The sequence below is a fragment of the Octopus bimaculoides genome, chromosome 25 (genome assembly GCF_046866305.1).
Source record: "Octopus bimaculoides isolate indiv1 chromosome 25, ASM4686630v1, whole genome shotgun sequence".
NCBI classification, from domain to species: domain Eukaryota; kingdom Metazoa; phylum Mollusca; class Cephalopoda; order Octopoda; family Octopodidae; genus Octopus; species Octopus bimaculoides.
Window position 1 is genome coordinate 11,845,896 of NC_142952.1, and position 14,301 is coordinate 11,860,196.

Here is a 14,301-nt window from a genome sequence, read left to right on the forward strand (position 1 = left end):
TTGAATATTCTTTGAATATTGTTTGAGATCAAACAGTTTGGTGATATGTGCGACCATTTCTGGGACAAAAGTTACAAAGAAATTTCTTTATAATGACAAGAATCAAGAGAATGTTTTCCATTGCAAGAAAGGCAAAATCTTCATTTTATATTTTTATTTCTTTTTTTGTTCTCGAAGATGGCATTGTTTGCTCAAGACTGGAATGGTATATAAGCAAATGCAGTTGTTGTTGTTATTGGCACTCCATCGCTTACGACATCAAGGGTTCCAGTTGATCCGATCAACGGAACAGCCTGCTTGTGAAATTAACGTGCAAGTGGCTGAGCACTCCACAGACACAGGCACAGGCACAACAGAAACAGGAAGTAAGAGTGAGAGAAAGTTGTGGTGAAAGAGTACAGCAGGGTTCGCCACCATCCCCTGCTGGAGCCTCGTGGAGCTTTAAGTGTTTTCGCTCAATAAACACTCACAACGCCTGGTCTGGGAATTGAAACCGCGATCCTATGACCACGAGTCTGCTGCCCAAACCACTGGGCCATTGCGCCTCCACTAAACAAATGCAGTAGCAACAATATAACTAACATTCTTATCAGCACTGGCCATGACAAGTTTTATATCTTGGGACGGAGAATACTTTAGTTTTCTTTCAGATAGCAAGTTCCTGCAAATGTGATCATTTGTTACTTCTGCCATTAGTAAGTCTCGCATCAGGTCTTTTATGGTATTTCCAGACTCACAGAGCTTACAGAGATTAATGAAACCAGGAATTGACTGACATGCTTGGTGACATAGAAAAATTTAATTGTTCCACTGTGACTGACGGTGCTAATTGTACATTTTTTTTTTTTAGTATAAAGGGATGTTAATATATATTTTTATAGAATTCATGAGAAATTTCAAATGCTGTAAGTATCTCATTCAAAACAAAACATCTACAAACATACATTTGATTAATGTGAAAATGAAGATGTCTTTTACAAGGATACAGCTTAGATTTATAACCCCTTATATACACACACTATAAACTTTTTACATATAAAATTCATGCCTCTTTCTTGTTCTCTACATATATTTTGCTCTCTCTCTCTCTCTCTCTCTCTCTTTCTAGCTATCTATCTATATATTCTTACTTGTTTCCGTTATTAGACTGTAGCCATGGTGGGGCACAGCCTTGAAGAATTTTTAGTCAAACGAATTGACCCCAGTTCTTATATTTTTATTAAGTGTGGTATTTATTCTATTGGTAATTTTTATCGAACAGCTAAGTTACAAGAACGTAAACACACCAATACTAGTTGTCAAGCGGACAAACCCAGACAAACACACACGCACACATCTACATATACCATGCGCTTCTTTCAGTTTCTGTCTATCAAATCCACTCACAAGGCTTTGGTGAGCCCGGGGCTAAAACAGAAGACACTTGCCCAAGGTGCCATGCTATGGGACTGAACCCGGAACCATGTGGTTGGGAAGCAAATTTCTCAGTACACACACAAGGAAAATCGAAATAATGACGACCACACAAGTAGAAAGAGCCTTGAAACCAATTAAGGTCGTATTAACAGTATAAATGAAGTCGCCCGGAGGTGGGGGGGGGGGGGGCGAAAAGCTTCATTTCATCTTTTCATTTTCAAATTCATCTCATTTGTCTTTCATTCTCGTTTTTTTTTTGTCTCCACATCTTTTGTGTTGTCCTCTCTATGTTTAACCCTTGTGGGAAATAAAGAATAACTTTGGTTCCAGACCTTTTAAGATCTAGCCCCTGACCGCACAAGGCACAGCCATTTCCAGCGACAATGCCAGACGACCCATCCAACAGCATTACGGCAACCTCCGTCTTCGTCACCACAATCATCTTCTTAACGTCGTCTGCATCGTCTCCCTACGTAACACAGCTCAAGCAACACTGCACAGATTCCAACATAGCAGCCAAAGGTTAGCTGTTATCTGCTACGTTCGAATGTACGTATATATTACAAAGGGGAGAGGAATTTCACTCGAGTGTACGCTACACTTGTGTACAATACACGACAAACCTTCGGAATAAGCTATCCAAAATCGGATGAAATGTCTCCGTTTTTGTCGGGATTTTATCAATTACATATGTAACCCACATTTCAAAACAGCGGGAGAAGCCTTCATAAAAAATTTAATCCGTGTTTTTTAAAAATCTGAACACCCCACTACCTCGGTACCCTGCGCTTTTATTTATTTATTTTCGTTATTTTATTGTCTTCCACATTTTGAAACACATGTTATCCGCATTCTCGGAGGAAAGATTTCATATCACTCCCTGAACGTACTTTTTACGATTAGGATTAATTTTGCCTTTTTGTCTTCCGCATTTGTCAGGATTTTTCTACATTTTATAATATATATCTCAAAACACTTGGAGGCAGAATGCTAAAAATGTAAGAATACCAAAGACAGAAAAAAATAAATAAATAAATAAATAAAAAAGCGAAGAAAAAGATAAATCTCACCTAATTTCTTATACAGTACCGTGCAAAAGTCTTCCGCCACTTTAAACTATTGTAAATTTCTACTAATTGCCAACTTATAAGTGGATATTTCGCGTTGCGTTTTTCACAGATGAAACATTAGCCCTGTTGGAGTCATTTCCGTGCCTAATCATTATATTTTGTAGTAGGGGTTCTGAATGAGAGGAAAAGACGCGAGAACCCCCCCCCCCAAAAAAAAATGATCGTGCAAATGTTTTCGGCCACCTCACATAAACCAATCAAGATACAGTGTTTTAAAACAGAAAAAATGTCTAATGAAAACTTATTACATAATATTCATTTCAAGAGATTACTGTACATTGTTAATATTTCGTATAGCTTCCCTTAGCTTGAATAATTGCTTCAATGCGCTTGGGAAGAGATGCGTAAAAATCCTTCACCATTTTCACAGGTATGAGATGCCATTCTCTGTGACTGAGCTCCGACAACTCTTCAAAATTGCGTGGATTCTTCTGACGAATTTTTCGTTTGAGTTCTGTTCACATCTGCTCAATGCTATTTAAACCAGGGCTCTGAGATGGCCAATCTTTCAATAGGTAACACCTTCATCAGCCAGACTCTGTTGTGTTACACGCGATCTATGGCATGGAGAACAGCAAGATGTATTTGGCACTATTCAAGTTATCAATTTTAACCAACTTCCTTGAACCATCACTTTTTTATGTATCCTCAAAACATCAGTATCTTACCCATAAGCTTCACTGTTTTCGTCGTGTAACGTGGGTCGTTTCGCTTTCCTGGAGGCCTTCTGACAAATTTTCGCTTATTAGAAAGCGAAACGACCCACGTTACACGACGAAAACAGTGAAGTTTGGGAGTAAGAGTCTAACGTTTTATAAAAAGTGATGGCTCAAGAAAGTTGGTCAAAATTTATGGTAAGTTGAATAGTGCCAAATACATCCAGCTGCTGAAGGACAATTTGGTACCAGACTTGGATGAAAGTGAAATTTTTCAGCATAACAGAGCTTCAAGCTGCAGATTTTACCGTATTGAAAGATTGGTCAGCTCGGAGCCCTGACTTAAATATCATCAAGCAAATGTGAACAGAACTAAACAGAAGAGTTCGTCAGAAGAATCTACGCAATGTTGAAGAGTTGTAGGAGCTCAGGCACAGAGAATGGCATCTCATACCTGTGAAGACGACAAAGGATTTTTACGTATTTCTTCCCAGGCGCATTGAAGCAACTATTCAAGCTAAGGTAAGCCACTCGAAATATTAACAATGTACAGCAACCTCTTGAAATGAATATTATGTAATAAGTTTTCATTATAGATATTTTTTCTGTTTTAAAACACTGTATCTTGATTGGTTTATGTGAGGTGACCGAAAACATTTGCACGGTCATTTTTGCGGATCGTCTGGCATCTTTCCCTCTCATTCAGAACCCCTACTACAAAAGGGAAATGACCCCAACTGGGCGTATGTTTCATCTGTAAAAAATGCAATGCGAAACATCCACTTATAAGTTGTCAATTTGTAGAAATTTACAAAAGTTTAAAGTGACCGAAGATTTTTTGATGGTACTGTACACGGATCTTAAGATCCCTGTAGACACTAAGATATAATAAACTGTATTTGTGAAATAATAGTTTCTAGAGAATCACAACCAAAGTGGTGATCTATATTGGAACGATAGGAATAAGGTTCCATGATAAAGCACACGCACACATCTATAATAATATAAAACAATTGAGACGAGATCAGTTGTTGCTAGTATTGCCCGTGAGATTCTTTCATGGAGGTCGTCTGCTTTCTCATTGTCCTCTCATCTCAGTAAATATTTTAGCTAAAGTCAAATAAAAACGGTTTTAGGAACGGGCCAACTAACACTAGGAGTTATAAATTGGTTGAAAAATACAATTATGAGTGTGAATATTTAGAAATTTTCATTTGTTCTGAAATTTTATCTATAGAACCCACAAAAATATCACATTTTAGAAAATAGCTTCAAACAAAAATATCCACTACAGCGGCATCCCAGAGACAACTATACTCTAGGCCAAAGTCAAAAACACAAAACGTAGTTTTTGTCGTCTGTATGCGATAAACCAATTGATTTCACAAGAGAAAGAATATTAATTGATGCAAAAAAATACCTGATTCATTATACTGTGAATGTCCGAGTTAAGGCCACAATGTAATTCCAGACCTATTGTAATAAAATTTCCATCGAACACAAATATGGAAGCCAACTCTCAATACCATATTGCTAGGATTTACTGCCACTCAGTAAATTGCCAATGTTTGTATTTGGCAGAGCACTGATCCACGGAGTCGAATGTTTCATAGGGGTTCGAATTAGTTGATCGTAATTTGTAAACAAACTATCAGATTCAGATCTTCACAAAGCAGCATTCCGCTTTCGTTACCATTTTTCTAAGATTTTTTCATTCAGTTAAAGTCAGACCCGCAGAAGGAATTCGATTACTTGTTAATTCAAAGAGAGGATGCGGTTCGCTAGAGACAAGCTAGCGTTGAAAGATGCCAAGAGAGAAGATAGTAAAAGGTCTCTACGGCTGATACGGCGAAAAGAGAATTAAATCACCATTAAATGTTATCTCTTATTTTTGTTTCCCGAACAGGTGAGAATTATTTAAAAGAGAACTAAATTTGAAAATAGGATTGTTTCTTGAGATAAACTAATTTTGGCATCAACAAGTTTAAAAAAAGAAGATTAATGTGGTTCTCTCGCATCGACATTATTTAGAAGTGTCTGTATAGTGGTTTATCTTCCATTTTGCGATAGTTGTTTAGATATAAGGAGTACCTGTTGATGAGACCTCAAACAGTAATTAGTTTCCATGAGGAACGACGATGATGATAGATTATTCTTCAACGCCCCTTTTACATTTGTGTGCTGAAGTCAGAACCATACGAGATCAAGTAATATTACTCTCGGGAAATATATACAGGGTGTCCACAAAGTCTGGGTACATGGAGTAAATAAAATCATAACATAAACAATTAAATATAAGAAATAATAATTTCTTAAAGTATGTGTTAATCCCCATGTAGGTACATGGAGTAAATAAAATCATAACATTAACAATTAAATATAAGAAATAATAATTTCTTAAAGTATGTGTTAATCCCCATGTAGGTACATAGAGTAAATAAAATCATAACATAAACAATTAAATATAAGAAATAATAATTTCTTAAAGTATGTGTTAATCCCCATGTAGGTACATGGAGTAAATAAAATCATAACAAACAATTAAATATAAGAAATAATAATTTCTTAAAGTATGTGTTAATCTCCATGTACCCAGACTTTGTGGACACCCTGTATATTTTATATAACTACATATATTTTATATTTAAAAAACATTAATAAAAAATCCATATGTAAATCTTTTTTTAAGTTTCTTTAGAAAATTTGATGGCATTCGAATAAATACTCTAGTTTGTATCTTCTTTCAAGTTTACGGTCGTCATATACAGTAGGATTGTTTATTTGTTTAAAGACAGCACGGTAGGATTTTACGGAGATTTGATTACTATTTCTAGTAGGACGAGCGACTCCCACACGAGGTCATTTGTAGCTACTATTTTGCAAATTAGGTAGTGACCTTGAAAATTGAGAAATTCTTCATGAGAACCCTAAAGAGTGAGAAACAAGCAGAGATAAAACCAAAAAAATATATTTTGGTTTGTAATAAGAGAGATATGAGAAAATAGATTCCATGTCGACTCAGTTTGGAGATTAAACTTTGTCAGACTTTCAAACATTTCCTTCTCCATAAATGATCCTTTCTTCTTTTAATTTTCTTCAGTTTTTGATGCTATAATATAACATCGTTTTCGGAGTTCCTTAAGACCAATATAGAGCTGATATGGACGTTTTTCGAATCGAATTTAACGGATTTTTGGGAGAGGAAAACCTTTCACTTTATAATCTCGTAGTTTCGGGAACAAAGAAACTATGGGTATTTAATTTGTTCATTTATTTTATTTTATTTTATTTTGAGGCTCTCCCCATTTCACGTGGGAAAAACAGTTTAAAATTATTTCTTAAAGCGACTTCAGTAGTTGTTATATAATCGCTTTGTGAAACAACAAAACATGGAAAAAAAAAAAAAAAACCCAAATTACGAAGTCAAACAATTAATTGGCGAGGTAGTTTTTTTTGGAAGGTCAACAAAGGATCAAACGATTTCTTCATTGAAAGCCGCCCGTCCTAACATCAACTTGGGGCTAAACAAAACCAAAGAATTACATTTTGGTAGCTGAAATGGTGTCATAGTTTATAGTTTGAACAGCATTTTCATCAATAAATAGGGCAATATTTCCAAAAACGCCATATAGTCTGATAAAGTCATATATTTTTAGAATTCCCACCAAAAAAAGGGGTGAGGGGTGAAATGACCTCGAGCTAAAAGCTACATACACAAACATATACACCGTTTATACAAGGATGGGTATGGAATTGAAGCGTGTTGTTATGGTGATACAACAACATCTCTAATGACCAGCTGGATTCGAAGTTTTCGTCGTTGTCACTGTTTATTTTCTCACCCTCCCAAAACTGAGTGTTTGCACAAAATGAATTTACTGAGTGTAAACTGAGATAGAATATGACTTGGAACCTAAGTGGCAAATTCTCGTTAACATCACACGCACGCATATTACGTGTCTGTGTATGTGCGTGTATGTATAAACATGTATGTATTGACATTACATACGCATATATAAGCGTAATATATCACACACACACATAGAAAGAGAGGGATGTATATTATGTATGCGTGTGTGTATATATTTATATATATAATACACACACACACACATATATTATTCTATCCCAAAGTATATTTTAAATTAGGTTTGCTAAGATATTGTATGTTGATGTAAACGTATCTATAACAACGGAGATGTAAAAAGTAAACTTCCACTTAGGAATATATATGGATGGACATTAGTTTCAGAACAGTTTTTTAATCAACAGAACACTAAACACGGTTTTTTTTTAAAATGGATAAACTGAAATGTTTTCATCAAAGTCACAATATTTGGCTGTTTGTATGGCGAAAATTTCATCTCTGCTAACAAGAAGTTCAGTTGGGGGCAACTAACAGATGGGATTTTTACACTTCTGAAGGAAGGCTAACTACCAAAGCTGACAGACATCTTTGAGCAAACGGCAACATGATATTCAAGTTGTTCCTGTTGATATTTTGTTTATTGTTCAACGTATTTTCTCTGTCGTCAAATCGTAGTCATCCTCGTTGCATCTGCTGAGCAGTCATTATATTTATTTTCACTTTTAAATTCGCTATTTTAGCTGGAATAACTGACATGGTTTCGTCATGATAACTGTCAAATGAACTCTTACAGGCTGTTTCTCGACAAACAAACCGTTAAGTGAATAAACTAGGTCTACATTTTGCTGGTTTAAGGTCGTTGAAGATTCTCAATCTCATCTGTGTGCGTCTACACACACTTTCGCAAATGTGAAAACGCAGGGTTCTTGGTTCATAATCCTAAAGTCTTGAGTTTATTTCCTCAGCCAAGTGACACAATATGTCTTTGAACAAGATTAATTTGTTTCATGTTGCTCCCGTCTTCTCAGCCGTAATGAGTACGAGGGGTTGCCAGTGGAACCCTCTCTCTTCTTCCAGATATCACGCCCTGGATGTTCCACTGAGTACAGGGTGACAGGGCTGAGAGAGTTGTCTGTGTCGGCTCATGAACTACACGGGGACCAAAAACAATTCACGAAAACACAATACGTACGATGTTTCCAAGTCATTCATAACTCGCTCGCAATCGTTGTCCGTAGTTTGTGCACACACACACAATATTGATTTCGAATTTTGGCACAGGGCCAGCAATTTTAGGAGAGGACTAAGTCGTTTAAATGGCGAAGGTAAAGAATACGCACACCTGGTGTTTAGGGTTGGGGTTACGCCGAAAACGGGTGGTGTGTGTATTCCGTACCTCCGCCAGTTAAATCGACCCTAATATTCAAGTTCTACTTATTTTATCAATTCTGAAGGGATGGAAGACAAAGTCGACATCGGCGGAATTTGAACTCAGAACGTGGAGACGGACGAAATGCCGCTACAAGTGAGAAAAAAAAAATACTTAATGAAGGAGGAACGTCTGTTTCAGAAATCACTGAAGCAGATAAATGAAAAAGTTTTTTTTATTCGATGGTCGCCGACTGGGGTTCGTGGGTGCAGCAGCAGCACCACCACCACCACCACCATCACTATCATCACTACTATCATCATCACTGTCATCATCACCACCACCACCACCACCACCATCATCATCATCATCATCATGATCATCAGCATCATGGTTTCCTACTTTGAGGTGTGCCGTCCTGCCTTATGAACTTTGAGGGAAGGTCGATTTTTGAAGCATCTTGTCTCATCTCCCTAATTATCTATAATTATTTATTTGTTGCTGGTGGCGTTGTCTTTTTGTTTTTACTTTCAGTTCTTCTTATAATTCTTTTTTTTCTGCTAAAAAAGAATGGTTGGCAGAGAGAAATGGCATTAAGTAGTGAACAATAACAATCACTTATGTTGGTACACAGCCATGAATTTATTTATTTTCAATTTATCGCTATTTGAGCCAACCCGGGAGCTTCTACGTGGGTGCTCCACTTGCTAGAAATAGCAGCCAGACCACCTTTAGCGCTGGATTAACCATAAAGCAAATAAGTGTGTGCTTAGGGCATCAAGAGAGGAGGAGCGCCATAGAAATGGTAAATAGTTTACGGCACAAAAGAAATCGCTTCAAACTTGCTAAAATGATATCCGGGATGCCTTATCTCGTATTGAAGCGGATGTGTTACGTTAGATTACGTTAGATGTGTTACGTTAGTACACCCCTAAGCGAACACATTTGGTAATAATTCAGTCCTAGACACTACTTAAAAGACGAGGTGCACATGCATGGGTGCAGGGTGCAAGTGCACCACCTAAAATTCGTGGCGGGGTGCGTTTGAACATCCTGTATTGCATCTGGGTTTGCACAGTCAGAGCAAATTTTGCTCCTGCACTTATAACGATGGAACACCCTTTATCAAAAATTTGTTCAATGAAGATTGACCTGGGGGCCAAACAGCAATTAATCGATATTTCGTTCTAGTAATTTAATCAGTTATTTTTATCGATCATAGACGGATGAAAGACAAAGTCAATCCAAGTAAGAGTTTCGGTTAGAAGGACATTTTTTAATAGAAGACATCTAATCGGATGTCACATCTACAATTATGAAGGCTACGTAAAGAAAGGGGTGGCCATAGTTTGGTGAAGAGACCTGATTGGATCGTTTATTTTACGTCATCCCAACCGTTTTACTCACTCCTTGAGTTATACTTTACAAAATATAAAGTTCCACAAGAGCCTTGAAAGGGGAGGATAATTAAAAAAACTTGAGACATCGGCAGAAAATAGTTTCACCTGAAAGTAAATGTTTTATTAAATCTACATCAATACTTCAGTTTAATTATGAGATTATATTGGGTAGCTTGGCTTTCCTAGGTAACTTAAATTAAGATAGACAAACTATCTGTTCCACAGAAAGTAACCTTTACCTCTCATCTGTTAGGTTGATAGAATTTCTTGGTTTTTTCTTTCTTTTTTCCATTTATTCTTAATTTTTTTGAAGTGTTTTATGAGGGGCTTTTTGTGGCTTTAATCTTTCGCTACAACTTTTGTTCATCGTTTTGAAATTTGAACAAACTTTACCTCTTTCCAGACATAACGACGGAGGACAAAGTAAGCAAGTAATAAATAAATAAATAAAAACATAGGCGAACCTAATACATTTAAAAATGGAGTTGACCTGCTATAATGAAGGAAAGGATTGACTTAACTATCGCTATTTACATTAATGCCTAATTCCTTCTAGCCATTAATTATTCTTAATGTTAGTCACAGAAGGAGAGGCAGCACCTTTGGTCTCTACAGACCTTCCCTCTTCATATTTGTGCTCATCCTGGCACGTGAATGTCTGCTAATCGAAGGGTGCGCGCCGAGGGATCTCGCATTATCAAGTAAATATGGCGTGATCTGGTGAGATAGTGTGTTTAGTTTCGAACCACTACGTTCCTCTACTGCGGTTAACTTATCCTTTTTATGCTTCCGGGAATCGACGAAAGAAAGTCCAGTCACTAACTGGAGCCCTCAAATCAATTTGACAATTTTACCACAATATGAAACACATTGAGTGACGATTTTTCGAACTTTGTACATATAATGATATGGCGGGCAATACGAAACATTGGGAAGGCGACGAACTGGGCGTTAGCACGCCGGGCGAAATGCTTAGCGGTGTTTTGTCTGTCTTTATGTTCTGAGTTCAAATTCCGCCGCGGTCGACTTCCCTTTCATCCTTTTGGGGTCGATAAATCAAGTACCAGTCGCGTACTAGGATCGATCGAATCGACTGCCCCCTCCCCCAAAATTGCGGGTCTTGTGCCAAGAGTAGAAAATAATATGAAGCATTGAATAATAGAAAGTGAAATGTTATAGTTTAGAGTTTTAAAATGAATTTAAACTTTGGTTCTTTGTTTTGGGAGGTAAACAAATGGAAGACGAAAGAGTGATAATAGACACATAATGCTTTCTTCTGTACGCACAAGGCCTGAGATCTTATGGGTCGAGATAGTCGATCACATCGACTCCAGAGTTCAGCTGGTACTTATTTTATCGACCTCGAAAGGATAAAAGGCAAAGTCGACCTCGGCGGAATTTGAACTCAGAATTTAAAGATGGACAAAAGGCTGCAAACGATTCTTTTCTACTCTAGGCACAAGACCCGAAATTTTTGGAGAGGAGACCAGTCGATTAAATCGAACCCAGTACGCAACTGGTTCTTAATTTATCGACTCCGAAAGGACGAAAGACAAAGTCGACCTCGGCGGAATTTGAACTCTGAACGTAAAAACAGACGAAATACTGCTAAGCATTTCGCCCGGCGTACTAACGTTTCTTATTTCTTTATTGCCCACAAGGGGCTAAACATAGAGGAGACAAACAAGGACGGACAAAGGGATTAAGTCGATTACATCGACCCCAGTGCGTAACTCGTACTTAATTTATCGACCCCGAAAGGATGAAAGACAAAGTCGACTTCGGCGGAATTTGAACTCAGAACATAGCGGCAGACGTAAAACCGCTAAGCATTTCGCATGGCGTGCTAACGTTTCTGCCAGCTCGCTGCTATGCTCATACATGCACAAAGATAAATGCACGCTTTCACTTTGTCCGCCATATTATCTGTGCAGAATTCGGAAGACGACATATTTGATTTAATTATTTCGGCAAATACTGGCGACCAGTTATTTATTCTATACATTCGTTCGACTCGTTTCTTCTGCTCTTTAATCTTGCACTGCTATAACAACGATAGATCGGTTTCAGATTTCCATGTGATTATTACCTGGAGCCTCTTAGGCCCAGGTTATCTGCATGAAAAAACTTCCCTCCAACTATGAAACGAGTGTATCTGTGTTAGATTAACGCCGTCAGACGTGAATGCAGTTGTTGCTGTATCTATTTCGACCAGCGTGTGCGCGGATACGTCTGTGTGCGTGCGCAGATACGCGCGTGTGTGTGTGTTTTAGTGATTAACTCTGTCAGATGGCGAATGCAGTTGTTCCTGTATCTATTTCGTTAAAACAAGTAATTCATTTGCCACACAAAGCAGGTTTTTGTCAGACGCTAGGTTGGAGAAATCTCATCGTAATTCAAAAATCCTGCTATCTATTCTCTGTACTATAACGGTCATATATCTCGAAAAGTTTGCGTTGGGTCCCCCCCCCCCCCAATATCTAAAATAAACAGGGTGGAGTGGGGATGTTGTGAATGTTTATTCACCTATTCCTATACGTATGAGATAAATAAAGCGAATATATCGTTCCAGCCCCGCCGTCCCAGTACCAAATATTATGTTCAAATAAATGAACAAGGGACGAGTAAAGAGTAATTAAAATACTTAAGCAGACGTAAACTCGCAAACGTTGACATGATATTATGCTACTTGGCCATTTTGGATCCAAAATATTGATTTCAAATTTTGTCCCAAGCCCAGTAATTTAAGGGAAGGGCGTAAGTCGATTACATCAATCCCACTGCTCAACTAGTACTTATCGACCCCGAAAGGATGAAAGACAAAGATGACCGCGGCGGATTTTGAACTCAGAACGTAAGGACGAATTAAATGCCTCTAAGCAGCCTGGCGTCCTAACGGTTCTACCAGTTCACCGCCTTATTTCGGGACCAAAATATTGGTTTCAAATTCTGGCACAAGACCAGCAATTTTGGGGAAGGGCGAAACTCGATTACATCGACCTAAGCATTCAACTGGTACTTATTTTATCGACCCCGAAAGGATGAAAGGCAAAGTCGACCTCGGCGGATTATGAACTCAGAACGGTGTTCTACCGATTCTGTCAGTTCGCCGCCTTATTTTGGATCCATAATATTTAAAGAACCTCTTTTGTGGTCACTCAGCTTGCAAGAATCTACAGTCAAATACCCTCAAACCGCATCGTGGCATCGTCTTTATACGTGTGTGTGTGTGTGTGTGTGTGTGTGTAGGACAATGCCTCAGACATGCAAAAATAAATGACAGGATGGTCACGACTGGAACACATCTGCTAAATCAGGAATGACCTGGGGGCCACTGTGTGTGTATGTGTGTACGAGGGGATTCGGGAAAGTTCCTGACTTTGGGTAAAACAAAATACAGGAGGATCAGTTAATTATGATTTTATTCAACATATTCCCCTCTGAGATTCTTACACTTATTACAGTGGTCCTACGGTTTTTTCTAAGTAAGCCCCGTAAAAGAACTCAGAAGGGTTGGGCCTCCGACCAGCCCTTTCTCGATACCCTTAAAGCCTGGAACTTTTCAGCGTTCCCTCATACACATGTACATACGACATCAGTATTTGTCAGGTACTTTATGGAGATCCTGGAAGGATACAAAAAAAAGGCCAAAAATTGACCCCTGAGCAATTTGGACTTAGAAGGGCGGGAACAGAGACGGTCATTGAAGCAGTAAGAGAGAGAAAGCGCGATGAAATAACAAGTGTGTGTGTGTGTGTGTGTGTGTGTGTGTGTGTGTGTGTGTGTGTGTGTGTGTGTGTGTGTGTGTGTGTGTGTGTGTGTGTGTGTGTGCGTGCGCGCGTGTGTGTGTGTGAACAAGTAATTGGTAAAGAAGTCTTTACTAATTAACTTAAAGGTTATCCTTTCTTGGATGTTGTCTAAGACATTTGAAGTAGTAGTAGTAGCAACAGTAGCAGCAGTGACCCAGTTACTATAACAAGGGGTCATACTTGACCTTTGTAGGGAGTCAGCAACTGAACAGAGCTAAAGATATTTCCTGACCCCTAATAGGATGGTGGGGGGGGTAATCTTTGTGAGTGAAATTTTGCAAATGGAGTCGTCTGTGTTGTTTGTTAAACCCCAGGTTTAGCCTTCATCCACCACAACCGTGATCGAAAAAGAAAAGATTCCGACCATGAACATCCCATCTTTCAAGGTCCTTTCCTTCTTGATGTAAAAGCTCCCTCGTTTGTTCGTTTCGATAATGTGAAAGAGTATTGCAGCCCGGTACAAACTGGTGTAATGCTTTACAGTACTGTATAGTACAATGCAGTATACGGCAGCGCTTGGCGTAGTTGCCGTATGTTTAAAGCATCAAAGGAGGCGAGCTGGCAGAAACGTTAGCACGCCGGGCGAAATGCTTAGCGGTATTTCGTCTGCCGCTACGTTCTGAGTTCAAATTCTGCTGAGGTCGACTTTGCCT

The 14,301-nt window shown here is 38.4% G+C and overlaps 1 protein-coding gene across 13 annotated transcripts in view; it reads right to left on the minus strand.

The window, feature by feature from the left end:
• Positions 1 to 14,301, minus strand: part of LOC106879977 (proto-oncogene tyrosine-protein kinase ROS) — a 337,180-nt gene that overhangs the window by 252,401 nt on the left and 70,478 nt on the right. Inside the window, exon 1 of one of the 13 annotated variants that reach the window (XM_089341848.1) lies at positions 4,623 to 5,382. The exons of 11 other annotated variants lie outside the window; for them this stretch is intronic. In XM_089341848.1, coding sequence (XP_089197974.1) covers positions 4,623 to 4,631 — 9 coding nt within the window. In that variant the 5' untranslated portion in view covers positions 4,632 to 5,382. Of the gene's footprint in view, positions 1 to 4,622; positions 5,383 to 14,301 lie in introns of those variants that run through there. One more of the 13 variants, XM_089341847.1, reaches the window with a different exon arrangement.